Source organism: Globicephala melas, chromosome 5, assembly GCF_963455315.2.
Source record: "Globicephala melas chromosome 5, mGloMel1.2, whole genome shotgun sequence".
Lineage (NCBI taxonomy): Eukaryota > Metazoa > Chordata > Mammalia > Artiodactyla > Delphinidae > Globicephala > Globicephala melas.
The window spans coordinates 72,884,412-72,911,619 of NC_083318.1; the positions used below are offsets into that span (position 1 = coordinate 72,884,412).

Below are 27,208 nucleotides of genomic sequence, written 5' to 3' on the forward strand. Positions count from 1 at the left end.
GTTGCAACACCTCGCCCAATGCGTTTCCCTGCAGTCAAGACTGGATGACTGGCAACACCAACGGAATGGCCATGACCCCAAGACACACCATTTGCTGGAGTAATATTCCTCCCTGGCCCTCCACCCTCAGCTCCTCGAAAGGGAGGCACTGTACGTCACACGGGGTAGTAACAGGGTAGGTGGGTCAGGGTGACGAGTGTTCCTAATCATGCTGGCAACTGCTGACTGGGATCTTGTAATGACCCGTGACCCACCTGAATCAGATGAGCTGCACTTTCCGGGCTGCCGTACCGAAGGTCGTGTCCATTGATGGCTAACACACGATCGTTCTCCTCCAGCTGACCGTGTCGGTCTGCCACGCCACCATCCAGAACGTTGGAAATAAACACCCCAGGCTCGTCCACCTTGCGCACCAGTTTTATTCCAAGCTGCTCCTCCGGGCTGCTTTTGTTGAGGATCACGTGGAAACTGTCATCCCGGGGCCCGTAGGTGTCCAGGGGCTGCCCATCAGTCCTGCTCCGGAACTTCTGCTCCCGCAGCACCGTCAGCCACAGCACCTGGCAGGGCTGCCGCAGGAGGTGCAGGGCATAGTTGTGCCGTACGTTGCCGATGTCCATCCCGTTGACCTAGGGCAAGGGGACCTCAGAATCTGCAGCGACCGAGCCGTCCACGCCACCGGCCACAAACCTGCCCCAAAGGCCCAGCCCACAGACTCCCTGGGGCCCTTCCTGAAGGACCACTCTGCTCTATCACCTTCTTCTCCGTCCAGATACCCCCATCTTCCAACAGAACCTGTAACCCGGTTTCCCTGAGTATTAGCCGCACACCTTTCAACTCTCTCAGCAGACACCATCTTTCTTCAGTCTTGTCCTTACACAGGCCCTTGAATGTATTTATATAGTCCTAACCCTCCTTTCTGTTGCTTGCTAAACTTATTTTTCAGCTGAAGGGGGGAGGAAAAGGAAGACAAGTGGGAAAAGGCAAAAGAAGAAAAGAAAATTTCTGATTAATGATTACATTAAACTGCTGTTTAAATCAAACTGAGTTGGCATTTTCTTTCCAAACATCTCCAGATGAATTTTTCTCCCTGGATCACCTGTACTGGAACTTCCAGGACCCACTACCGTGTGTGTGTGTGTGTGTGTGTGTGTGTGTGTGTGTGTGTGTGTGTGTGTGTGTGTGTGTGTGTGTGTGTGTGTGTGTGTGTGTGTGTGTGAGAGAGAGAGAGAGGGAGAGAGGGAGAGAGAGAGGGAGGGAGGGAGGGAGGGAGGGAGGGAATGTGTGTGTACATGAAAATATTTGAGTGTTGGCAAGTGTGTGTGTGTGTGTCTGTGTGTGTGTGTGTCTGTGTGTGTGTGTGTGTCAAGTCTCCAGGTGTTCACCTACAAGGTCTTTTGCCCATGTTCTCAGCAAAGGAGAGAAAAAAAATCTCTACAGTTTCAAACAAACGGATGTGAATGGAAGCTTCTCGGCTCTTTTATTGAAAGGCTGGATCACGTTATTAGGCTGCTTAAATGTCCTCCAGCTTGGCCCACTCATTTGTGCCTCGCTAATGATCTTCAGGGCTGATGCTGCATGGGGCTTTCTGGTTTTAATTACTCTAGGCAGGCCCAGCCTGAAGGCTTCAGATCTCAGTGCTGGTCACTGCCTGGGAAGAAAATAATTTCACAGCAGCACTACACTCTGTGCTTAAGGAAGGAGGCCTCACAGAAGAGAAACAACCTTCTTGAATTTCTATGGTTTGGTAAGATTTCCTGTACTTGCAGCCAACAGTTAGAAGAATCTTGGAATGAGATTTCATGGGCCTGCCTGCAGCGTGCCATCGCTAGTCCTCTGTTCCATCTCCAGGGATGGACGGAGGCTCCCTCGTGCTCAGACAAGGCTCATCACCTCTGTCCAAGCACAGGTGAGCTCAAAGACCTGGCTCTGCTCTGACACCTTATCCCGGGTCTGGTTTTCTCCATCACACCGAGGCCAAAAGAAAGTCAGGGTCGCCTGCTAAATACTCCTGGCACCTCTTTTGCTTGCAAGTGCCAGTTGAAGGTCACAAGAATCAAAAAGGTTTTCCTTAGGCAACCGTTCCAGGCAGCATAGTTTCCGCAGAACTGGGAGGAAGCCATGCAGAGTGTCGCTGATTGCACGGCTGACCGTCCCTTGAGGTTGACGGGCCCTGCCTCGTACTCCACCTCGGAGGCCAGTGAGAACATCTGTGTTTCTACAATAACTGCTTTAAGTTCTTTCTCCTCTTATTCCAAACAATAAGAATTTCTTTGCCAGAGAACCAGCGCATGATGTATCAGGAGCTGGCCCCTCAGCAACCCAGAAGGGATGGGATGAAACTGTCATCTGAGTATCAGACAGGAAATATATGACCAAGGCAGGGGTTTTTTCTTATCACTTTTGGCACATGTTGGACTTCTGTCTGATAAACAACTCTTCCTTTATCCTTTCTCTTCTTCTGAAAATTCCTCCCTAGCATCCTTCCCCTCAGTCAAGCCTCAGAGGACAGTAATGCCCCACGTGTTCTCTTCCACCACCTGTCTCCCCTGGAATGTCTGTGGGTTGGCAGAATAGCTTAGGGATGTGTGTGCGTGCGTGTGTGTGAAGGGCCATTAAGCTCTAGGAAATTTACTTTAGAGGGGTGTGTGAATGTAAGTGATTAAGTAAAATATAAAATGTTCCATTTATCTGCTCTAAAAACAATTTAAGAAGATATAGGCTTCGGTTTTATATTGTTTTATGTTAGTGCTACTTAAAGTGGGAGGAAAGGGTGAGAGAGGAAGAGAGAGGAGGGAGGAGGAAAAGGAAGAGAGAAGAACGCAGAGGTAGAGAAAAGGGAGGGGGAAGATAGCAGAAGGCAGAGGAAGGAGGGGAACACAGAGACAAAATGATGCAGAGGGTCTTCCCTGGTGGCGCAGTGGTTGAGAGTCCGCCTGCCGATGCAGGGGACGCGGGTTCGTGCCCTGGTCCGGGAGGATCCCACGTGGCGTGGAGCGGCTGGGCCCGTGAGCCACGGCCGCTGAGCCTGCGCGTCTGGAGCCTGTGCTCCGCAGCGGGAGAGGCCACAACAGTGAGAGGCCCGCGGACCGCAAAAAAAAAAAAAAAAAGATACATGATACAGAGACAGTATTTATAGAGAGAGAAAGAGATCAAAACAACGAGAATGGGAATTCCCTGGTGGTCCGGTGGTTAGGACTCCATACTGCCCCTGCAGGGGGCACCTGGTCGGGGAACTAAGATCCCGCATGCTGTGTGGCAGGGCCAAAAAAAAAAAAAAAATACAAGAAAGACAGAAGGGTTAGGGACCTATCTCAGATTACAAATCTTGTATGAAGAGCCATATCAACATAAGAACTATGGAAAGTGACGGCTCCACATTTACGTTAGTGCTTTACGCATGCGTCCGTCCGCCTGTCCGTCCGCCCGTCTGCCCGTCCGTCCATCCATCCACCCACCCACCCACCGATTTGCTCTGAAGTGACTTTTGCTAAGACCCTCTTCATGGCTCCACAGCCGTGGTCTCTACCTTTAGGATGATGTCTCCTGGCAGTAGCCGGCCGTCTCTGGCAATCACCCCATCACGATAAATGTGCTGGATAATGATGTGGACCAGCGGGGTTTCATTGCCTCCCACAAGCCTAATGGAGAGGTTTTCATTGGGATCCGCTCGGTTGATCTTGACTCTGGTAATTTCACCATATGGAATCAGGTGATACAACCTTGGAAAGACTAAAATGGACAATGTTTATTTAAGACACCCCCCCAACGGACATTTCCAACCACTCCTTTTCTTGCCAAACTTTGGTTCCAGCCAAACTAAACTATTCGTTGTTCCTTGTACATGTTTTCCATCTTCCTGCCTCTGTGCCAGCATAAGTTTCTCTGCCTGGAATGTTTTCCATTCTAGGCCTAAACCCAACTTTTCCTTCAAGGCCTGCATGAAATGATCCCTTCCAATTAAACTCTACCCTGATCCCTTTCCCCCTGCTCTCTCTAAACTTCCCATTTCCCATAAAGCTTTATTTCTCATGGCACCGAGCCTTCTATTATTATTATTACTATTATTATTCATGCCCATTTCTTATACCCACCACTGGACTCTAAGATCCTTGAGGACATAATTTCTGGCTGTTTTGTAGTTCTGTGCACAGATCTCTGTACACAGGAGACTTCAGCCTATGTTTACCGAATGAAGAGGAATGAACGAACAGTCATTATGCAAAGGGCTGCAGTTTGATCACTTACTAATCAAGGGGCAAAACAGAACAAGCCTGTTTTGCTCTTTTTGATCATTTTGAAGATCTCCTCCTGGGAGGACCTGCTTTTCAGGCTTAGTGAATCAGTCCTCTCTACCCTGTTGTCAGTAAAGGGAAGTCAAATGGCCTAATGCACGATCAAGGAAAGAGGCCCAGGCCCAGCTGGTGGCATCCAGAGGTTCGTCCCCGATCCGCTGGTATGGCTGGATTCAGAGCCAAAAGGAGGTTCAGAGACCCAGGCTGGTGTTTCCAAACTTCACCTTTTCACTGAGGACTCTTTCGCCTTGAAATCTGTCACGGGTCCCCCGCCCTGCTGGGCCCACACACAGAATTGCTTCTCAGGCTGTGTAGTTTGACAGTGACAGTCAGACCTTTGTTTCACAAGGGAGGATGCGTGAGCTCGGAGAGGAGAAGTGGCACGACTGGCTGGAGGTGGCAGTTAGGTGGTGGTCCTCAGAGCCAGGTCAGAACCCGGGGCTCCTGATGACAGCTCCTGTCACCTTCCTCAGAGTCCCCTGAAGCCAGGGGTCCACAGCCGGCAACGGGTCCACAGGGGACTTGGTCTACAGACCCACAGCCAGCAGCAACGACTGGCGCTGTCCTCCACCTCGGCTGGAATAGAAGCCTACAGGGGGGACACCAGGAAATGCCGGCCACGTAACACCTAGTTTGACGGGAGCTGCAGCTCCTCCCCAGTTGCTTGAGGCTCGAGTTAGCATGTTGAGAGCACTGATGCTTTTGTCTCCTGTAGCTGCTGACAGCTGCCTCTGCCCTATGATTCTCCCTTAATTATGTCATCGGGAAAGATCAAAACTGCAGGCCTGGTTCTACATAAAACACTCTTTCTGACTATTTTCAAAACCCATGACCTTAATGCATTTTCCCTAGTGAACTATGAGTTCATGAATGAGTACTCAACTCTCTAGGAACAATACAGCAAGAATTAAAATTATTTCTAAGTATTGCAGAACATGATACACAAAGCAATTTAGCTGCCACAGGAAGCTGGAGCCGTTGTAAATGTGGGTCTTTACCCCCCACTGGGAGTTAATTTAATGTAAGCAATTGGGCTTTGCTGTAAGGCTGTGGGCAGCAGCCTTCATCTGTCAGCTCCTGGTGCTAACAGTGCTTGGGTGACCGAGTTCAATTAACGTTTAAACTATCTTGATTACCTTAAGTAGGCTCTATCCACAAGTATTTGTTGGAACAGGTCTGGTGACAAGGAAATGGAAGTTCTTAAAAAAAATCATTTTGAGCAAAGAAAGATTTGGAAATTATCATCAAAGCTGCTGGTTTTCTCTCTCTCCTCCCTCTCCCTTTCTACTCTTTTTCCCAACAGATTTACAAAAACCATGCGCCCAAATCTAGCTGATCAAGGATGTTTGATAGTCTGAAAGGACATACCCAGTCACACTTGGAAATGTTAATTAGAGCTACAATAATGAGACCCTAGTGACCTTCCCTTTGAGAGTTACAGTAATTTTTAAACTGCCAAACTAGTGCTGGTCTGAAAAGAAAGTTTTTCAATATTGTGTCCTTACTTAAGGACTAAAGGATATAGTATCATTTACCAAGTGTTTATTATATGCTGGCCATTGAGCTAAGCAAGTTGCATGACACTTTGTTGTTTGTTTAGTCCTCACAGCAACCCTTTGAACTAGATTATTATCACCCCTGTTTTTTTGGATGATGAAATACTAAAGCTCAGAGAAGTCAAGTAACCTGGCCAGGTCACACAGCTAAGTAGTGAAGCCAGTCTCTTTACTGATATGAAAAGGATGGATAAAACCATGGGCGTTCACCATACTAACTGCGGGTTACTTACTGAAGCAATGAGATCCTAAGGCCCTTTTTAAAAGCTTTGTTGCCTCACAAATCCTGTACCAGCCTCACTGAGTCATAATACCTCACCCCACTGTGGAGTAATAGCTTCCTGGAGCACCTGAGGAAATCCATTCTCTCCTACTTGAAGCCCCTGCACACATAACACAGATGCCATCTTCATCTTCCTGAAACACAGCTTCCATCCTGCTATAACTCTATGCAAAAGCTTCCAGGTGTGTTCACTGCCCCAAGTCAAGACTCCTAAATGGCATCCAGAACCCTTCTAATCTGGCCTTAACCTCATCTCCCACTACTTTCCAACACACAGTCGAGATGGGGATGCCCATCCAGGTCATAACCACTCCTTAAACACGGATTACACCGTCCCACTGGGAAGAGGCGCGCCTCTCTTGACAGCTGTCATTTTTGTTTATTTATATCTCACTCTTTCTGGTATTTTAATTTTTGTCTTGAATGAACTTCTTGGAACCAGGAGCTGGATTTTATAATCTTTATATAAAAGTACAGAGCTTACCTATATAAACAGCTCATACAACTCAATATCAAAAAAACAAACAACCTGAGTAAAAAACGGGCAGAGATCATGAAAAGGCATTTTTTCCAAAGAGGATGTACAGATATGGCCAACAGGCACATGAAAAGATGCTCAACATCGCTAATCACCTCACACCTGTCAGAATGGCCATCATCAAAAAGTCTTCCAGGGCTTCCCTGGTGGCGCAGTGGTTGAGAGTCCGCCTGCCCATGCAGGGGACACGGGTTCATGCCCCGGTCCGGGAGGATCCCACATGCCGTGGAGCGGCTGGGCCCGTGAGCCATGGCTGCTGAGCCTGCGCGTCTGGAGCCTGTGCTCCGCAATGGGAGAGGCCACAGCAGTGAGAGGCTCGCGTACCGCAAAAAAAAAAAAAACGGGTTTCCCTGGTGGCACAGTGGTTGGGAGTCCGCCTGCCGATGCAGGGGACACGGGTTCGTGCCCCGGTCCGGGAAGATCCCACATGCCGCGAGCGGCTGGGCCCGTGAGCCATGGCCGCTGGGCCTGCGCGTCCGGAGCCTGTGCTCCACAATGGGAGAGGCCACAGCAGTGAGAGGCCCATGTACCGCAGGGGGGAAAAAAAAAAAAAAGTCTTCAAATAACAAATGAGGGCGAGGATGTGGAGAAAAGGGAACCCTAGTACACTGTTGGTAGGAATGTAAATTGATGCAGCCACTATAGAAAACAGTATGGAGGTTTTTCAAATAACTAAAAATAGAACTACCATATCATCCAGTAATTCCATTCCTGGGTATATATCCAAAGAAAACAAAAGCATTAATCTGAAAAGATACATGCACCTCAGTGTTCATAGCTGCATTATTTACCAAGATAGGTTGCTTCCATAGCTTGGCTAAGTGTCCATCAACAGATGAATAGATAAAGAAGATGTGGTATGTATACAACAGAATACTACTCAGCCATAAACAAGAATGAAATTCTGCTGTTTGCAACAATGTAGATGGACCTGGAGGGTATTATGTTAAGTGAAATAAGTCAGACAGAAAAAGACAAATATTGTATGTTATCACTTACATGTGGAATCTAGAAAATAAAAACAGAAACAGATTCACAGATATAGAGATCAAACTAGTGGTTACCAGTGGGGAGAGGGAAGAGGAGAGGAACAAAATGGGGTAGGGGATTAAGAGGTACAAACGACTATGTATAAAATAAATAAGCTACAAGGATATATTGCACAGCACAGGGAATATAGCCAATATTTTATAATAACTATAAATGAAGTATAATCTATAAAAATATTGAATCACTATGTGGTACATCTGAAACTAACATAATATTGTAAATCAACTGTACTTCAGTAAAAAAAAAAAAGTACAGAGCCTAGGCCAATGTCTTACACATAGTAATATTTTATTTTAAAAGTTTCTGCAATAAACATGCAAATCAATCTTATTCAGGTAGGAGAAAACTTTACATGGAATGGAATTAAGGAGCCTTTAATAAGCGGGGAAGACTGGCAGAAAGGAAGTTATAATCCTTTTACTCATTGCAGAAACATTCAGCAAAAACTATTATGTGTCATATATTGTGCTTGGACTTGAGAACACAAAGACTTAGATAAAGAGCCCCTGCCCCCATTGGTACAGTTACGATGAAAGGTGACATTGCCATAACAGAGATACAGGTGCCTGAGGGAGTCAAGGAGGGCTCCCAGGAGGAGGCAAAGCCTATGCTGAGCCTGGAAAGAGGAATTAGGATGCCAGCTGAAGGGGCGTGAGAGTACAGGACGAACAACAACATGGAAGTGAGAGAGACACAGTATTTATAGGACAGCAATAAGTTCAGAGTAGTCAGAGCATGTAGCGTGTGTACAGGGTGAGAGGGGATAAGCAGGAGTCTTATACGACTGCTCCAAGTTCTCTGAGAACATGATAAGGACGGTGGTTTCGGATTTACCTCCCAACCTCGAAGGAGTGGAGGGTGCTTAATCCAGTGGGTAAACGAGTGGGCTCTGTAGCCAGAGGACCCAAGTTAAAATCCTAGGTCTGCCATTTTCCAGATGGGTGACTTTGGACTAACTACCCAATCTCTCGGAGTCTAAGTTTCTTCTGTAAAATGAGAATCACGATCACTGTCCTTAGCACTGTGACCTTCAAATGACTTAAAGCACTACCTGGCACCCAGGAAAGCTCAAAAAAAAAAACTGAAGCTACTATTATTACTGCTGTAAAGGTCTAATATTAGATGAAAAGAAAGGACAGGACAGTATTTTCTCAGCTCCATTTATATTGGGGAAAACACATAGGATAAGATCCATAAACTTCCTTTGCATAGATTCTAGAACCAAATTAACCTGGATTCCAAGTTTAGAAGGGTAATTTGGGGCAAGCTAAGTAACCTCCTGGTGTCTCAGTTTCCTCATCTGTAAAACACGGATAATAGTAGTAGCTACTTCAAAGAGTTGTTGAGGATTAAATGAGTTAATGCATGGAAAACACTCAGAACCACACATCACACAAAGTGGTAATAAGAATAAATACCTACATAGCATTTACTATGTGCCAGGCACTGTTCTAAATGTTCTTCACTTAACTGTATTATTCTTGGGACTTCCCTGGTGGCGCAATGGTTAAGAATCTGCCTGCCAGGGCAGGGGACACAGGTTCAATCCCTGGTCCGGGAAGATCCCACAGGCCACGGAGCAACTAAGCCCATGAGCCACAACTACTGAGCCTGCGCTCTAGAGCCCACGAGCCACAACTACTGAGCCTGCATGCCACAACTACTGAAGCCCGCGCACCTAGAGCCTGTGTACCGCAACGAAGAGTAGCCCTTGCTCGCCACAACTAGAGAAAGCCCACACGTAGCAACGAAGACACAAAGCAGACAAAAATAAATAAATAGAGGCATAATTCAGTTAAAAAAAAACTATATTATTCTTTATATGCACTAAGCTAGCATCTGAAGGTAAGGGTTCCAAAACCTTTTCCCTCAATCTATGTAAGAAGAGAACAATAATTTCTGCCTTTGGTTACTTATGCAAGAAGAGGCCAATCAAGGTAAGAAATATTTATGCCCTTGGGAAGAGAGGTGTCACAGAAAGCGGGGGGTGGGGGCGGTCTGGTTGTCATCACGCCTGGAGTCGTCATTCCGGAAGCCCAGCCTTACTGGGAGGCCACTTACCGTCAGGGGCAGTGGTGTTTTCAGAATTCTCTCTGCCCTGCTCAGCTTGGTTGACAACTGTACTTCCACACTTTGTCCTTCGAAGAACACTCAAGGCTCGGTTTATTTTTTTAAAAGATCTGCTTCTGATGGTGGATCGCTCAAAGGGCCGTGCTGAGGACAAGAGAGAAGGGAGGGAGAGTAGCTACGTATTCACAGAGGTCCTCTTTTATGGACGCGGCTGGTAAGACACGCACAACACATCGTGAACGGTGATTACTTCTAGGTGGTGGGATGATAGAATTTGCTTAGCTGTATATTCTCAGTTTTCTACAATGCAATGTGGATGGTTTATTTAAAATCTACTTGGTTTTTTTCCTGGGCTGGATGGAATATAACAGCACTTTTCTAGAGCCACCTGGATGGGAAGGTAGGGACACCGAGGGAGTGATGAATCACTAGGTCTAACTTCAACCCCTTTCGCCAGGTCAGATTACACACATGTCTAATGATCTCAGGTCCTCGCAGTTTCATTTCACTCTGGAGAACTGGATGTTGGGTTGCTGCCCAAAACTACCAGAGCGTTTTTCCCTTGAAAAAACATTTCTATAACTTTCCAGACAGGGCAATCCCAAGGCCAAGGAGCCCATTCCCGGACAACCACCCCCTTTGACTCACCCCTTGTTCGGTTGCTCCGGCCAGAGTCCAGGGGGCTGTTTGGCTGACCGTCTTCTGCTGTGGACACGTAGGCAGGGTTGTCTAGGCCAGGCTCGTCTGTCATTAAGGAGATAGTGGCAGCTGCAGAAACCTCTGGGGACAGCGCTGTTGCTGTGAGGCTGGCACAGCCGTCTGGACAGCCCTCCTGAGAGTGCCTCTTCCGGTCTTTGGTGAGGCCGTAGTGGGAGGCACCTTTGCAGCTGCAACAAAACCAGCAGGAGGTCAGAGAAGGCTTGGCGCATTGTTCAACCAGGGCTCTTCAAGTCCACGTGCTTGCCACCCTTGGAAATTGACTTACTCACCCCTGGCTCCTCTCCCTTCTCACATGGACGGAAGTCAATATACACTTGCCAACCAAATGAATGAATGACTTGAAAGAACCATTTTTAAAAGATGTCTACAGCATTCTGTTAAAGCACTCTCTACACTGGCCCCTGGAATGCAAATTACGAGAGCTGTCACGGGGTCTACAAGCCTAGGGCTTGAGGCTGGCAGTCTTCAACTATTTGGATGTAATTCCTTCTTGCTGGTGTTTACTTTGACCATGAAAGTCCTTAGTCACCCTCTCAGTCCCTTCTTTTGGGTTTAGTTCCCAAACCACTGACCATAAATACAAAGCTCCTCCCAGATTCCATATTTAACTGTCCATGGAAACAGAAATGCCCTCACTACAAAGCCACAGGAGCTGGTTCAGCTTCACATTCTCTAGAGGCAGGCTTGCTTGGTTTCCAGTCTCCACCTCTGGGGTGGTCTGAGTGGCCAGGACCAGGGGCTCGGGGCTCCCATGTGCTAAAAGTTTTCATGTCTTTTAATGTTGGGAAGGTAAAACAACATTCGTGGTCTTTAAAAAACAGGTCTCTATCCATTCACCACGCATGCTAAAGAGCAAGCGTAAGGGCCAGGACACCGAGGTTTGAGCCCATCTAAGTCCATATTTTGCTATGGACGCACTTCCACTGTCACTGGGCAAGTCGTCTCAGCTCTTAGGTCGGGTTTTGATCAGCAAATGGGGAGGATTTAACTCTCATTCACTGTGGTGAGGAAGTGCTGCAGACAGCCAAACCACCTTCCCAGGGGTTATGAAGGCAAAAATCAAATGGGCGAGTCCCTTTAAGAAGTGGCCATTTGCATATAATGGATGTTAATTTATAAATGATCTTTACCAACTCAATACAGAAAACCTTATACGGCTGAGCTATTTTAAATAATGCTTTGAGAGCCTGTTTGGAGCGGTGCTCATGAATGGAATCAAACAGCAGTCTGCAGTTGATACGCACATGAATTATATGGCCTACAGAACCAGATCTATGGTTTTTGTCTGGATGGGAATCCTTGCTCTGAAATTTACCTAGCTGTGTGATCTGGGACAAGTTTGTTAACCTGTTTAAACTTTCTAATCTGCACATACATCTTGGGTTGCTGTAAGGTCTGGTTGACATTAAGTCAAGAGCTTAGTTCTATATATCTTGCCAGATATATAGAGAATTCTCAACAGACTGTAGCTACTTCCATAATTCAACCATTCTAAGATGCCTGTTTTGTCACATTTTAACTTCTCTGAGATTGGGATGCGTGGGTGACTGACGGGGTCCCACAGCTTCAGGTTGCCAAGCTGCAGTCATGACACAAATGCCACTGTCCAAGGAAACATGGTCACAGGTGTCCATCTCGTCCCTTCCATTGAGTTGCCTCCACTCTTGGTACTATGCCATTGAGTTTAATTGCTCTTCAATGTCTTAGAAAAGATTACATTATGATTAAGCATTGCAATGAAAAGTTACTGTATATGTGGAAAGTCTCAAAAACGGAGCAGTGGCATGTAAATTTGATATTGGTGGTAAATATTTGTCTTTAGAAGGAGGGCATCAATTTCTGATTTTCTTGCAAAGAGACAAGCAAATGCTTTATTTGCTTTGCAAGAAAGATACCCCCAAGGAGATGAAAAGTGATGTCACACTTTGTTACTGAGATCATCCTAAAGGACAGGCCTAGTTCATGCCAAACAGTACAACTAGAGAGCAGGAGAGGTCGCCATATGTGTCTGAATGGATTTCAAAGTCTGATCTGACCAACCCATGCATTGCAGGGATATCTTTAAAGGTGTTTTGGAATGATTTAACCAGTGGCAGTTTTAAAATTTTCTTGTTAGGGGACTTCCCTGGTGGTACAACGGATGAGACTCCATGCTCCCAATGCAGGTGGCACGGGTTCGATCCCTGGTGAGGGAACTAGATCCCACATGCATGCTGCTGCAACCACGAGTTCGCATGCCACAACTAAGAAGCCCTGAAGCCACAACTAAGGAGCCTGCAAGCCACAACCAAGACCCGGAGGAACCAAACAAATAAGTTAAAAAATAAATAAATTTTTTTTTCTTGTTGGTACATAAAATATGATGCTTCTTATAATCAATGATGATGATCTGATGAAATGTATGTGTTTGTGTGTGTGTGTGTGTGTGTGTGTGTGTGTGATACACGGGCCTCTCACTGTTGTGGCCTCTCCCGTTGCAGAGCACAGGCTCCGGACGCGCAGGCTCAGTGGCCATGGCTCACGGGCCCAGCTGCTCCGCGGCATGTGGGATCTTCCCGGACCGGGGCACGAACCCGTGTCCCCTGCATCGGCAGGCGGACCCTCAACCACTGCGCCACCAGGGAAGCCCTGAAATGTGGTTTTAATATTAGTAGAAAAGGACTCTGATTTTACAACCTTACATCCTTATCTTATAGAACATGAAACAGGCCCCCGGTTTCTAATGCTAGTTTTTCCCTCACTGAAAGAGTACAAGCTCCCTGCTTGAATTGGTGAGGTTTTACTGTTCTGATTAGCTACTTTGGCTTTGAATTGTTCTGCTTAAAAATAGCAAAGTGGTTGATATGAGAAACTCAAAAATTGGAAGAAACATTGTGTGATGGAAAAAATGAAAGCCAGCGTGCATTTGAGCAGCTCCAAAGTCATAAACATACGAGTGGAACACTTCTCTGTAAGCCAGCAGTATCGGTTAACAACGCATGGTTAGGAAGTTCCTAGGCTATTTCGTTGGACTGGAAACAGTATTTCTTTTCTTGGGGCAGCAATGCCCTTGACCATGTGCCCTGCCAGAGCAGGAAATGAATTTTCCAATTGGACAAACGGCTGGCAAAGGCACACACCATGGCTTTCTGAGGAGACACAGCATATCCCAGTGGAAAAAAAGTAGCATCTTATTCTGCTGCCATATCTGTGAGAAGAGTTAAGGTATTTAAACATCTCTGAATCCCAAGACTATGCCATTAAGAAGCCATTTCTGTTTCAAATCCTTGGGGTTCCAAAGACACAGTTTAGTCCAGGAAAGGAAAACCTCATAAAATGACTTAGAAGCCTCCCCTCTGGCCTCGTATCCCAGACATCCGTACAGTATCTGGGGAGGGTAGATTTAAACATTCAGACTCATAAACCTTGTATAAAAATGGTCTGCTGAAGAGGCTCATACTTGTGCAATGTTGCTTGTTTCAGCTTCCTGGCGTAGCTCGGATCTGAGGCACAGGGTGATCTATGAAGGTAGCAGCTTGTACTTACTAATTATCTCTTTTGTGTTGACTAATCCCGGGGCCTCTTGATTTACAGGCACAAGTGAGGGGAGGAGGGGAAAAGAGCTGATTAGCCTTGGCCAGTACAGGAACATATGCTGAACCCTGGGTTGTGTTCAAAGCAGGCAGGATTTATTCGCCCTTTAGTTATCCCTGAGCACTAAGTACTCTCAGGTGGTGATGGGCGACGGCCATGAACTTGAAGGATGCACACAAGAAACATGGAAAACCATTTTTCAACCACTTTGGATATGCTAACTGTTCAAAGCAACTCTGACGACCAGTTGTGTTAATAACAGAGTTGAGATCCTGAGCTCCTATATCAAAGTGAGTAGAGGCAAATCTGTCTTAATATAAGAACGCTGACACTGGGTGGGGGTGCCATGGAATTTTTGTCTTTTTTGCAAGGATAGGCGGGGGGCGGGGGGGAAGTAAGAAGAGAAAATGACCCTCCTTGCAAAAATTCCTGAGTCCATGAGTTCACTACTAATGGGGGTTGACCTGAAGCAGGATGGACCCCCGGCATACTTCACAGAGGCTCTGAGGGGCTCAGAGCTCGGCCAACCGGGTGGCACAAGCTAGTTTGCAGGGGAGGGCTCCTTTTGTTTCTTTTCTTTTCTTTTTTAAGGTTATTTTTTTTTGTAAGTCTATTGAATTTGTTACAATATTGCTTCTGTTTTATGTTTTGGTTCTTTGGCGCCAAGGCATGTGGGATCTTAGCTCCCGGACCAGGGATCGAACCCACACTCCCTCCATTGGAAGGCAAAGTCTTAACCACTGGACCACCATGGAAGTCCCGGGGAGGGCTCCTTTCTGATGACAGAAGAATAAAAGTGGTCCACGACAAACTGAGCCTCAATATACTCATTATAACAGTCTGGGTAACTACACAACCTCCCCTTTAGCCTTCTAACTTCCTTTGCATTCTTTCTTTCTCAGTTCACTTCTGAATTAGGTAAACATTGAGTCTACTCTCTTACTGAGTTCACTAATTGCCCAGTCTGCTCTTACTTGAAACCAGGGCTTGCAAATTCATATGCTAATCAGGCCAGGTGGGGGACTGCGTGGAGCGGTGCTGTTCCATTTCAAGGGTGCAGCAACCTCTACAGACCTTCACTGAGTGTTGCCTCAAGAAGACCAGCCCAAGAGCCACTAATCGAGAAATGAAAGTTATCCAGATTGGAAAGGAAAAGTGAAACTGTCACTCTTTGCAATGACATGATATTATATAGAGAAACCTTCAAAGACCCCACCAAAAAAGCTATTAGAATAAATGAATTCAGTAAAGTTGCAGGATACAAAATCAATACACAAATATTTATTGTATTTCGATATACTAACAAAGAACTGTCAGAAAGATAAATTGAGAAAATAATCCCGTGTACAACTGCATGAAAAATACCTAGGGATAAATTTGACCAAGGAAGTGAAAGATCTGTACACTGAAAACTGTAAGACACTGATGAAAGAAACTGAAGATGACACAAATGGGAAAATATTGTGTGCTCATGGACTGGAAAATATTAAAATGTCCATACTACCCAAAGCAATCTGCAGATTCAATGCAAACCCTATCAAAATTCCAACGGCGTTTTTCATAGAAATACAACAAACAATCCTAACATTTGTATAGAACCACAAAAGACCCCAGATAGACAAAGCAATCTTAAGAAAGAAGAACAAAGCTGGATGCATCACGCTTCTTGATTTAAATCTATATTACAAAACTATAGTAATCAAAATAGTATGGTATTGGCAAAAAGCCAGATGTAGATAGATGGAACACAGTCCAGAAATACACCCACACATATATGGTTAATTAATTTATGACAAAGGAGTCAAGAATATACAATGGGGAAAGGACAGTCAGTAATCAAAATAGTATGGTATTGGCAAAAAGCCAGATGTAGATAGATGGAACAGAGTCCAGAAATACACCCACACGTATCAAGAATATACAATGGGGAAAGGACAGTCTCTTCAGTAAATGGTGTTGGGAAAACTAGACAGCCACATGCAAAAGAATGAAACTGGACCCCTATCTGACACCATACACAAAAGTTAACTCAAACAGATTAAAGACTTAAATGTATGACCTGAAACCATAAAATTCCTAAAAGAAAAACAGATGGTAAGCTCCTTGATATTGGTCTTATAGATGATTTTTTGAATCTGACACAAAAAGCAAAAATAAATAAACTAAAAAGCTTCTGCACCACAAAGGAAACTATCAACAAAATGAAAAGGCAACTACTGAATGGGAAAAAATTATTTGCAAATCGTATCTAATAAGAAGTTAATATCCAAAATATATAAAGAACCCACACAGCTCAATAGCAAAAAAAAATACAATTAAAAAAAGGAATATCTGAATAGACATTTTTCCACAGAAGACACACAGATGGCCAACAGGTACACGAAAAGATGCTCAACATCACTCTCTAATCAGGGAAACACAAATCAAAACCACAATGAGATATCACCTCACACCTGTTAGAATGGCTATAATCAAAGAGACAAGAGGTTACAAGTGTTGGTGAGGATGTGGAGAAAAGGTGAGGATGTTCCTACTGCTGGGAGGAACATAAATTGGTGCAGCCACTACGGAAAATGATATGGAAGTTCCTCAAAAAATTCAAAATAGAACTGCCATATGATCCATCATTTCCACTTGGTATTTATCTGAAGAAATCGAAAATGCTAACTGGAAAAGATAATATGCACCCCCCTGTTCACTGCAGTATTACTTACAATAGTCAAGGCATGGAAACAACCTAAGTGTCCTCCGATGGCTAAATAATGAAAACGTGGTGTGTGTATATATATATATATATACACATACATACATACATACATACATATACCACGGAATATTATTCGGTCGTGAAAAAGAATGAAATCTTGCCACTTGCAACAACATGAATGGACCTTAAAGGTCCTGCATCACCCGCTGCAGGAAGAGGTGATCATTGTCAGAGAGCGGCAGGCTCTCCTTCGTGTCCTCAGACAAGGCACCTGGGAGACGGGCCATCGGGAGCCTCAAGGAACCACAGTGCTCTGGCTCAGAGAAAGTCTGTGTCAGGGTGCTGGTGACCCTGGGGGCTGAGGGTGGGCCTCGGCCATGTGTGCCTGGCTCCCAACTCCATCTCCAGGGCCTCCACCCTGGCCCTCCTGACACCGTGCCTCCAGGGCTTTGCAACACACCCTAGCCCATCTCCCTGTTCCCAGTCTTTCCCTTCCTCCCCACCATCCAATCCATCCTAACCACAAACATACCAACACAATTTCTTTTTGCTCGAAAACTTCCCATGGAAATATTTCCCAGTGCTTATCAGGTCAAGTCCCAACTCCCCAGGCTGACATCCCAGGCCATCCCTGAGCCGTATTGATCATGGCCTCACCACAGGGTCTGGCAACACAGAAGGGGGCTGGGAAGAGCTAACGTCTATTGGTCTACTGTGTACTACGCGTTATGCTTCACATACGTGGTCTTCTTCAAACCCTCCCAGTGGTCCCAGCTGTCAAGTCAGTTAAGCCACCTCCACTTTGCTGATGAGGGTGCGGAAATTTGGATCAGGCTTTCTTCCCTTCTATCTATCAGAGTGGAGCTGGGATTTGAATCCAGGCTGTGAGGTCATGCTTTCTCCTCTCCCATGGCCTGGCCTCCAGCCCAGAGCATCTCCTGCACTCCAGACTCCTGTATCAAACCGCTCATGCCACATCTTCACTGCCATGTCCAATAGGCATCTCAAACTTCACACATCCAAACACCCCAAGCCTCCCTGCTCTTCCCACCTCTTCCGTTTTACCTTACATCCTTCTTGTTCAAACCAAAAACCCCAGAGTCAGCCCCGATTCCTTTCTTTTTCTCGACACCCCAAGTATAATCAAGCAAGATCTATCCAGGATCTAACGCCTTCTCATCACGTCCACCGCCACGGCCCTAGTCCAAGCCACCATAATCAAAGCCTGGGTTATTGCAATGGCCTCCTGAGAGGTCTTCCTGCTTCTACACTCTGCCCTGCCCCGTCCCCATCTATTCTCAACACAGCAGCGGTGTGATCCTTTTAAAATGGCTCTCCATGTTACTAAAACACAAGGTCCTCACAATGGCCCACAAGGCCCTGTATTCTCTGTCCCTGTTACTTGTACCCTCACCTCCATCCCCTGCTCATCTGGCCTCCTGCTGGTCCTCACACTTGCCCAGTACGCTCCTGCTTCAGGGGCCTTGCATTCTGCTGTCTCTCCACGGCCCCCTCCACCCCTCTCCGCAACACTTGCTCCAGATTCCTGTCTGGTCAGCTCCCTCATCTCCATCAGGTCCGTGATTGAAGTCTACCTTCCCTGAGTACCCTTTTTAAAACAGCAGCTTCTTCCCTGGCACGTCTTAACCCTACTTATTTTTTCTTCTTCCTCCTCCCTGCTCATTTTTTCTCTATAATAGAGTACAAACTCCAAATGGGGTGGGAGTGGGGGGAGTCTAGTTCCATAATTAAGCCGATAGAACCAAACTTTGAAAACTTTATCCCTTTAGGATCAAGAAGGCTTCATCATATTGGTGGCTTGGGAAAGAGGAAGCTCACGGATTCCCATGTCCCTCCTGGCTGACGGTCAAGACACACCAGCCCTGCCTCAGCTGCCCAGTCAGCTCTGGGCACATCTTGCTCCACGGGGCTGGAGGGGACTGGAGAGAAGGGACAAAGTGTTACTCACCTGGTGCCTTTCAGAGGGTCCCCATACCATCTAGATTTCCTAGAGCAGGCACTCAGCAAACATTTACTGAATTGAGCTGAAGTCCCCTTTTGGGTGTTCTGTCTATTGAAATGACCAAACTGGGAATTGATTCACCCCCACAGTCCTGCTAACACATAATTGTGGTTGGTTGCGATACCCATGCCAGGCTCCCTTCTTCCCTCAGCAAGCTCATGATTTCCCTGCACTCCGACTCGAGATGAGAAAAGGGAGAGGAAAGAGGGAAAAGTGAGACTTTTTAAGAATTCTTTTTTCACATACTTCCCTGATAACTTGAATAGGATTTTATTGGGTCTGGGTTGTACAACTATTACGTATATAGGAGGAATAGTCGCCATATACCTTCTTTTGATGTATTAAGCTGCTGCAACAGGATGGGTGATTTTGAAATACTTTTTTTTCATTCAATGAGCACATAAGGAGGACCTTGTTTTTTTCATTCACTGAGCACATAAGGAGGGCCCCCTGACAAAGAGGGTACAGTGATGTGGAACAAGCTCAGGCTTTCAAGTTTAAAACATCTGGGTGTGAATCCTAGGTCTGCCACTGCCAGTCTGCGACTTTGGACAAATTCCATGATTCCTCTGAGCCTCATTTTCCAGATGTAAAATGGGCACAAGGTTTATTTACAGTGAGATTTAAAGATTCATGCCAAGTCCCTAAGGGTACCTGGAATACAGTAGCAACTCAATAAGCAGTAATCAACATAATTATTGTATATCAAGCATAATGTTAGACACTATAGATGCAAAGAAACGTACTATACAGTGTATGCATGTGAGGAGACTGACGTGAAAACAGAAAACTGCCACGCCACATTATCAGAGAGATGGAGGTATGAGCCAAGTGTTGGGAGAGCTCAGAGAAAGGGGTCACCTCACTCTGCTTGGGGTAATCAAGGAAGGCTTCCCAGAAGAGGTGACATCTGAGCTGAGTCTAGGAAAATGAGTGACATTGGTCTGACAGACTAGGTGTGAATGTCACATTTAAAGACCCGAAGGATGCAAGTGCACGGTAGATGCCAGGTTTACTGAGTTCGGTGCAGACTTTATCTCAAGGGGTAAAGTAGAAATGGAGAAAGTAGAAATGGAAAAAGTACAGAGCTGAAGTGAGACCAAAGAGGAGGACAGATGCTGGGGGTGGTGCTGGAGGCCGCCTGACTACCCGTCTATTGCCGCTTCTGGGGTTCAGCAGGGCTAAAGCCATGCCCGTGGGCACAGGAGACAAGTGGGCATCGAGAAGTCGGATGCCAACACGGGAGAGAGTAGGGGAGAGCAGGAGGGACGAAGGGAACAACAGAAAGCTCTAAGTCACCTCCTCACGGAGGCTCCGTGACTGTCGCTTAAAGGATCGTCTCTCCCACCAGCGCCCACTTTAACTTCCCAGCACTTAACATCTTTGGAAATGACTCTGTGTGTTTACTTACTTCTCTTTTTTGAAACACAGGCCCAGCGGCCATGGCTCATGGGCCCAGTCGCTCCGCGGCAAGTGGGATCTTCCCGGACCGGGGCACGAACCCGTGTCCCCCACATCAGCAGGCGGACTCTCAACCACTGCACCACCAGGGAAGCCCTACTTACTTCTCTTTTAAATCACTGTCTCCCCCCAACAGTAAAAGTCCAACGTGTTTTGCTCACCACTAAATCCTTGACACTGCACACAGCGCTCACAGACACGGGGTCGGCCATGTGTCAGAGCAGCCTGAGAGATTCTGGGAACAGCTGTGTTTCTTTCTTGCTCCCTTTATTAGATGCTTTCTGTTTATGCCTTTAATTGTGCTCGCCTAGATACGTTTTATTCCCTTTGATAGATTTTATTGAGGTATAATTGACCTGTAACATTATATTAGTTTGAGGTGTACACCATAATGATTCGATATTTTTATATATTGTAAAATAGTCGCCACAGTAAGTCTAGTTAACGTTCACAGTTAAATTTTTTTCCCTTGTGAGGAAAACTTTTAAGATCTAGTCTCTTAGCAACTTTCAAATTATTGTGCAGATTATTAACTGTAGTCCCCATGCTGTATAATACATCCACATGACTTACTCTATAACTGGAAGTTCATACCTTTGGGCCCCCTTCACCCCTGCCTCTGGTAACCAATCTATTCTCTGCATCTGTGATTTTTTTTTTTAAGATTCCACATATAAGAGAGATCATACAGTACTTGTCTTTCTCTGACTTATTTTACTTAGCATAATGCCCTACGCTATGTTTTTTCTAGCTCCTTTTATTAGATGATTTCTGTTTATACTTTTAATCATGCCGACCCAGATATGTTTTCATTGTTGCAGGCTGTCTTGATTCTTTTTTTGGAGGAAGACAGGCTATGTTTTTTAAATACGTGCTAATATTTCATGACTTTTTAAATGCAAAACACTAGAAATCTTTATTATGTTTAAGATAAAAATAAACGCATCCGTCATCTTCTTCCAAAACAGATGCATCTGAGCTCTCCAAGCCCACACTCCAGCAGGACCCACCCTTGCTAATTAAGTCCTGATCACTTTACTTGGAAAAGACTCAACACTAACACAACTTCTAATAATACGACCGCCCTGGTTTTCAGGCAGCCAGGTCCTAAGTACCAGAACGCTTTGGGGAATTTTCTGAGTTCAGATTGGATAACGGTATTCTATATTTCATTCACTATACCTGCAGCTTCTGAACTAATCTCTCTTTAGTTTAAGGATATTAAGTAAAGTAATTCTTCCTTGTTTGGATTTTTCTCCTCTAGGTTAAAATTCATGTACCCTGGGATCGAACGATACATGGCCACTCATGAAGCTACCAGAAGCCATACATTAAAAAAAAGTCATTAGCACTTTTGTGTACTCATGGGTGAAGCAAACATCGGTTAGTAAGTAAAAGGGTCATCAGCTGGGCAAGCCCACCATCCGGGAGTCAGCTTAGTCCCTGAGTATGAACTTGAGTGAAAGGCCCTCACCCTGCAGAACTGAGGGACTTCTCACTTCACCACCAACCGTGCTCTCCTTCCTCTCATTAGCCCCATTCTCCTGCCTCCAAACCACGGGGAAAACATCCCCAGAAATTCCAACCGCCCCTGCCTCACTTGTTAATGAATCCCAGAAAGGGAAATTTAAAACAAACTGGAAAGCGACGTGGAAGCGCAGATCAAACTTTGGGCAGCTGGAACCCCAGTCCCTTGGGCCTGGTGGGGTGGAGTGAGGGGCACGGTGCTCTTACGGTGGAATTAGCTCCACAAACAATCGGTCCAATGACAACTAAGCCAGCACACGTGACTCAGTTTACCAAACATGCCGATGTGTTCCTGTGGGATTGATGACCCGGTGCTGTACAGGCATGAGAAACAGCTGGCCTGTCTCTGCACAGTGTCTATTTTATTTTGGGGGAGGCAGGGAAAAGCAGATACCCTTTCACCTAATGTTAACAGCTCTCCTTTATTTTTTTCTGTCAGTTTGCAGAGGTAGGTCAGACAACCCGTGGCTTCATCTTTTTATGCTTCAAATCTCAACTCACATATTAATAACAACTTATAATTACAGCCAGCACTTACTGTACACTTACTATGGGCCACGCACTATTCTATGTGCTTTATGCATATTAATTCATTCGGTCCTCACATCATCCCAATGAGGAAGATCCCTATCGCCACTTTGCTAATAAGCAATTAAGGCACAGAGAGGTTAAGTAACTTTCCCAAGGTCACACAGCTGGTAAGTGGAGGGGCTGGGATTTGAAGCCAAAGCAGACAGGCTTTTGGTTGAGGTGTGTACCTCGGAACTGTACTCTGGTGGCTGATGATCTGGAGGCGACTGCAACGTAGCAGGCAGGGAAAAGGCAAGGAACATGAGAAGGCTCTTTATAACCACATACTCTTCACTACAGCTATCGTTCACTGCCAGCTACTGAGTGGCTGCTACGAGAAATACAAACAGCATGAGCCGGCAAGTGTGGCCCGTTCCAATCAAGTCGGCATCTTCAGGCCTGCAGCTGACAGCCGTGAGCTTTGAGCTGCTTGCGTCTTTGCTTCTGCCCCGTCAACAGGGCCATTTGTCAGCAGAGCACACTTGGTGGGCCGGTGGTGGAGGGAGGCAGCTGCACGGTCCCCATGTGCCCTGAGGTTCCCTGTCTCCCTGCCGTTCTTCCTCTCCAAGCACAACCTAATTACCTGAGAAGAGGTGCAGCTCCAAGCATCCTAAGAGGCAGCTGCTTAAAACGATCTCTACCCGGTGGGTGCCTAACTTCTTGTGATTTACTTCTTCCTCCTCTAGAGGGAGCTCTTTAGTCCAGGTATTCAGATACTCAAATACACAGCATTTGTGGTGGAAACAATTTATCAGGGGAAAAGAGGCAGACGTATCCGTCCCATGCCACCTAGGAGTGCATCATTCTCCTGTCCTATTAATAACAAGTCATAATAGTAATCACCTGAGCTGTTACTTATTCCATGTTTGGTCTTTATCACCAGGCATAGTAGCGGGGCTTGTGCTATCAAACACTGCCCCAGCTGGCTTATATTATCCCCATTTTACAGAGGGGGGAAAACGAGGCTCAGAGAGGTTAAGTAATTTATGCAAGATGACACAGCACTAAGGTAAAGGAGCTGAAAATTAAACATAGCTCTGTCTGGGATTTTGTTGCTGATTTAAACCGTGTGTAACTATCAAGTTATCTTGGTCCTTAACATGCGTCAGGCGGTTTTAGGCACTTTCCCCTCTGTTCATTCAATCCTTACAACCACCTAATGAGGTAGACGTAATTATCATGCCCACTTTGAAGATGTGGAAATGTAATACAAGGGTTCACTTGCCCAGGGTCACACAACACCTAGGGTGATTGGCCGCCCCAGCTTGCCTTTGACTGGGTTCCTGAGATGTAGGACTTTCAGTTTTAAACCCAGGCCAGTCGCAGGCAAACCAGGATGAGCTGGTCACCTTATAAGGGGCAGAAACAGAGTTTAAAGTCAGAGTCATGACTCCAAGGAACATGCTCTTCACCATGTACTCTATGACATTTGTTCCCTTTTATTTGGCCCAAAGTTTCAATAGAAACAAATGAGTGAGGTGGGAGCTTTTGTGGTTTCAGGTGCCTCCCAGTGTGTGCTCAGATGACACCCTCTTAGAAGGGCCTCCAAAAGGCCACCCCCAAACTGCTGCTTCAGCTCAGCCTCACAGCAGCCCTGGCAGGTCCAAAACACACAATTCCAGGGCTTTTCAGCAACTAGAAGAATCGACTCCACTGTTTAATTAGGAAGACCCACACGGATAGGCAGGAGTGCCTGATAAATACCCGTGCTGCTCCCTGGGGTGATGCCTAAGAATTCCAAAGCCCAAACCAGATGTGAAGTTGACAGTGGTTAATGAGGGATGGTCAAGGGATCGGGTATAGTCCACTCGCCAGGTCAGTTCCTCACAGAGATGTCACAATAGTTATCCATTCTGTGAGTCTCCAGCATCTTTGAGGGTCATGGAGTTGTTCTCCTGGACATTTTGGGGGAGGGAGAGCAGACAATTCCCATACCATAGATGATTGGAGTTTTCTGTCAACTGTCCATGGATATGAGTGAGTGAGGGGGAGAGAGGGGGAGAGAGAGGGGGAGAGAGAGGGGGAGAGAGGGCGGGGGGAGGTTGTTTTCTCTTCGGCTAACATTTAGGTTCATGCAATTCTTGGTTCCATTCAGAATTATCATCTTTTCTTTCCCCCCCCTCGTTGCGGAGCACAGGCTCCAGACGCGCAGGCTCAGCGGCCATGGCTCACGGACCTAGCCGCTCCGGGGCATGTGGGATCTTCCCGGACCGGGGCACGAACCCGTGTCCCTCGCATCGGCAGGCGGACTCTCAACCACTGCGCCACCAGGGAAGCCCTATCATCTTTACTTTTAAAACACTTAGAAATGACCAAAGTCCAGCTTCTCGTGTTTTGGAAACTGGGCTACGGATCAATTGTGCTTTCTATTTCAGGGTTGAGTAGGACATGTTTTTAGGAGAATGGGAAAGGGTGGATTTCACGGTGGTGAGGGTTTCTAAATATCGGAACTGACCGCCCAGTGAGGTTTTCCGACCAACTCTGAAAGCAGCCTAGGCTTCCAGCTGCCTGGGATGAGTCTTTGAGGGCCCCAAATTTCTGTGAAGTCTGCACAACCCTGGGGGCTGTTCAAAGGTGACAGCTTGGCATGGGGATGGGGGAGGGGTGGGAGAAGGTAGCAGGGCATTCGAGTGGAAATCATTTCCAGATGACATTTTAAAGCGTTTCCTTCTTTCCCCAAAGTGCCCTCCATTCCAGCCCTTAGGATAATTACGAAATGCTCCAGTGTTTCCAAGCGCTTTTTGGGCTGGGTGTCCGGAGCCCTCCTGGATACACTTTACACGACTCTCAGGTACTGAGAAAGTGGGTTCCTCCTCACTCTGTGTTTGAGAATACGTCATGCAAAGATATTTTGGCTCTTTTGTGCCAAATCTTTTTGCATGAAACAAAACTCCTATTTTTCCAGCTAGCTTCTATTTGCTAAATGAGCTGCTTCTCCCTTGCAATATATTAAGGAAACAACCTGACTTCTGTGAGTCATATTTCATTTCCCCAAAATTGTGTTATGCAAATGGCAGAGGGAGAAGATGCAGGAAATCCTGACTCTCTTATTTACTTATTGGATAATAGAACACCTCTTTCTCCCTCTCTCTTGCCAGGCCTACTTTTTGGCTACAGCTCTGCCCGATTTCTTTGGTGTGGCACACAGTCACTGCACTCGACAAGGCTTCTGCAGTGGAGCACATCTGCAAACTGTCCCTCCTCGTACGCAATGACCTCCACCACGGGCCTCTCACTTGGATCTGTTTGAACGGTGGCCACTCCGACTCATTTTATCCAATGATAAATCTAATCTCACGTCTCATTTCTCCGTGGACGCTTCATAGTAATCTCTCTGTTCTCTGAACTCATTCCTTCCTTCCACAAATATCCGAGTGGCTTCCAAACGTAAGCCCCAAGGCTAGGTGCTCCTAAGACTGCCCTCTAGTAGTTAGTGATCTAGCACAGAAACAAGACAGGCAGATGAACACACATGGTCTGAACCACACCTGCTTAACCCCAGGACTCAGTGTTTCATTACATGTTGACGGACACTGGTTACATCTCTTTGACTAGATTGCAAACCCCCTGAGACCATGTCTCCTGTATCCTCCACCATGCATACACAGTTGAGGGCATGACAGATATTCATGAAATACTTCTTAGTTTTATTAGAATCAAATAGAAATAGTCTCTTTCTTAAATTTCAAAAGCAATAGAGGTTCAGAGAAGAAATTTTTGAAAATATAGAAGAAAAAACCCATAATTCTACCCCCAAAGAAAATTCTTGCTAGTCTGTTAGTATTCTTCTAATCTCTTTTTTTCTAATCTTTTTAATACATAGACACACATATACATGTTTATGTTTGTGTTTCTTCCATAACTGGACCAAATGCTCATTCTTAAGCCATTTGAGATTAGTAAATAAATCTATTATCAGTGTATGGACATGCTTGTTCCCCTATCCAGTGGTTCTTAACCTTATGAACAGAATCACCTGGGAAGATTTTTTTAAAATCCAGCCTATCAGGTACTTTAGACAAATTAAATGAAATCTCTGAGTGGGTCTACCATACATCAGTGTTTTATAAAGCTCCCTGGTTGACATCTCAACCAGATGTCAACTGGTTGAGAACCACTACCAATCCTTTCCATCTCACTGATTATTTTAACTGATTGAGTTACAGAATCTGCTTAGGACTGCCCATCGGCCAATCACTGCTGTGTGAATTCTTGAAATCATACATTTCTCACTCTTGATGTCTGAGTGACCAGGTGTCCCGGCTTCTAGGGTACCACTGAGTTATTTCCCTCACTCCTCCCAGAAGGCTGTGCTGGGAACCATCTTAGGAGATAATGGCTGGGGTAGTGGGAACTGGGTGTACAGCTCCCTCAGGGAAAGAGGTGGGGTGGAATAGGGTTTCTTTCCCTGCTACGGCATCATCTGGACTTGCAAAAGGGAAGGATTAGGTCTCACTGCCATTTACTCCACTGGAAAGCATCCACTTAACCCTGACCTTCCACAGGGCATGGGCTGGGCCGGGGGCGTGAGAGTGCGTAGGGGGTGGTAGCTACAACGTGCTGCACAAACCAGTGTTTCATCTAAAATGCAACTAGTTGAATTCTTACAGTGTTCTTTGCATGATATACTTAAGATATAATCAGGCAAACAACCCATTAAGAGATGGCCAGCATGATCACAGCATATTCCCAAAACTTACATATAGCTCGAAGGGTAAATCGAAAGTCCACCTCAATAGACACAGTGATGGATTTTTATGGCTTAAAATAAGCCACGTTAAAGTTTTCCCTATTATCCTAGATGGTTAAAACTTTTTTTTTTACGGTACGCGGGCCTC

General features: G+C 45.9%; 1 protein-coding gene across 4 annotated transcripts in view; it reads right to left on the reverse strand.

Moving 5' to 3' along the window:
* The window catches only part of LNX1 (ligand of numb-protein X 1), a 124,451-nt gene that overhangs the window by 40,742 nt on the left and 56,501 nt on the right, over positions 1-27,208 (reverse strand). For all 4 annotated transcript variants that reach the window (XM_060299330.2, XM_030880536.2, XM_060299331.1 and 1 more), the window contains exons 2-5: positions 10,438-10,676; positions 9,781-9,933; positions 3,527-3,729; positions 255-626 (exon numbers count right to left, since the gene is read on the reverse strand). In XM_060299330.2, the coding sequence (XP_060155313.1) occupies positions 255-626; positions 3,527-3,729; positions 9,781-9,933; positions 10,438-10,676 (967 nt within the window). The remainder of the gene's footprint in view (positions 1-254; positions 627-3,526; positions 3,730-9,780; positions 9,934-10,437; positions 10,677-27,208) is intronic.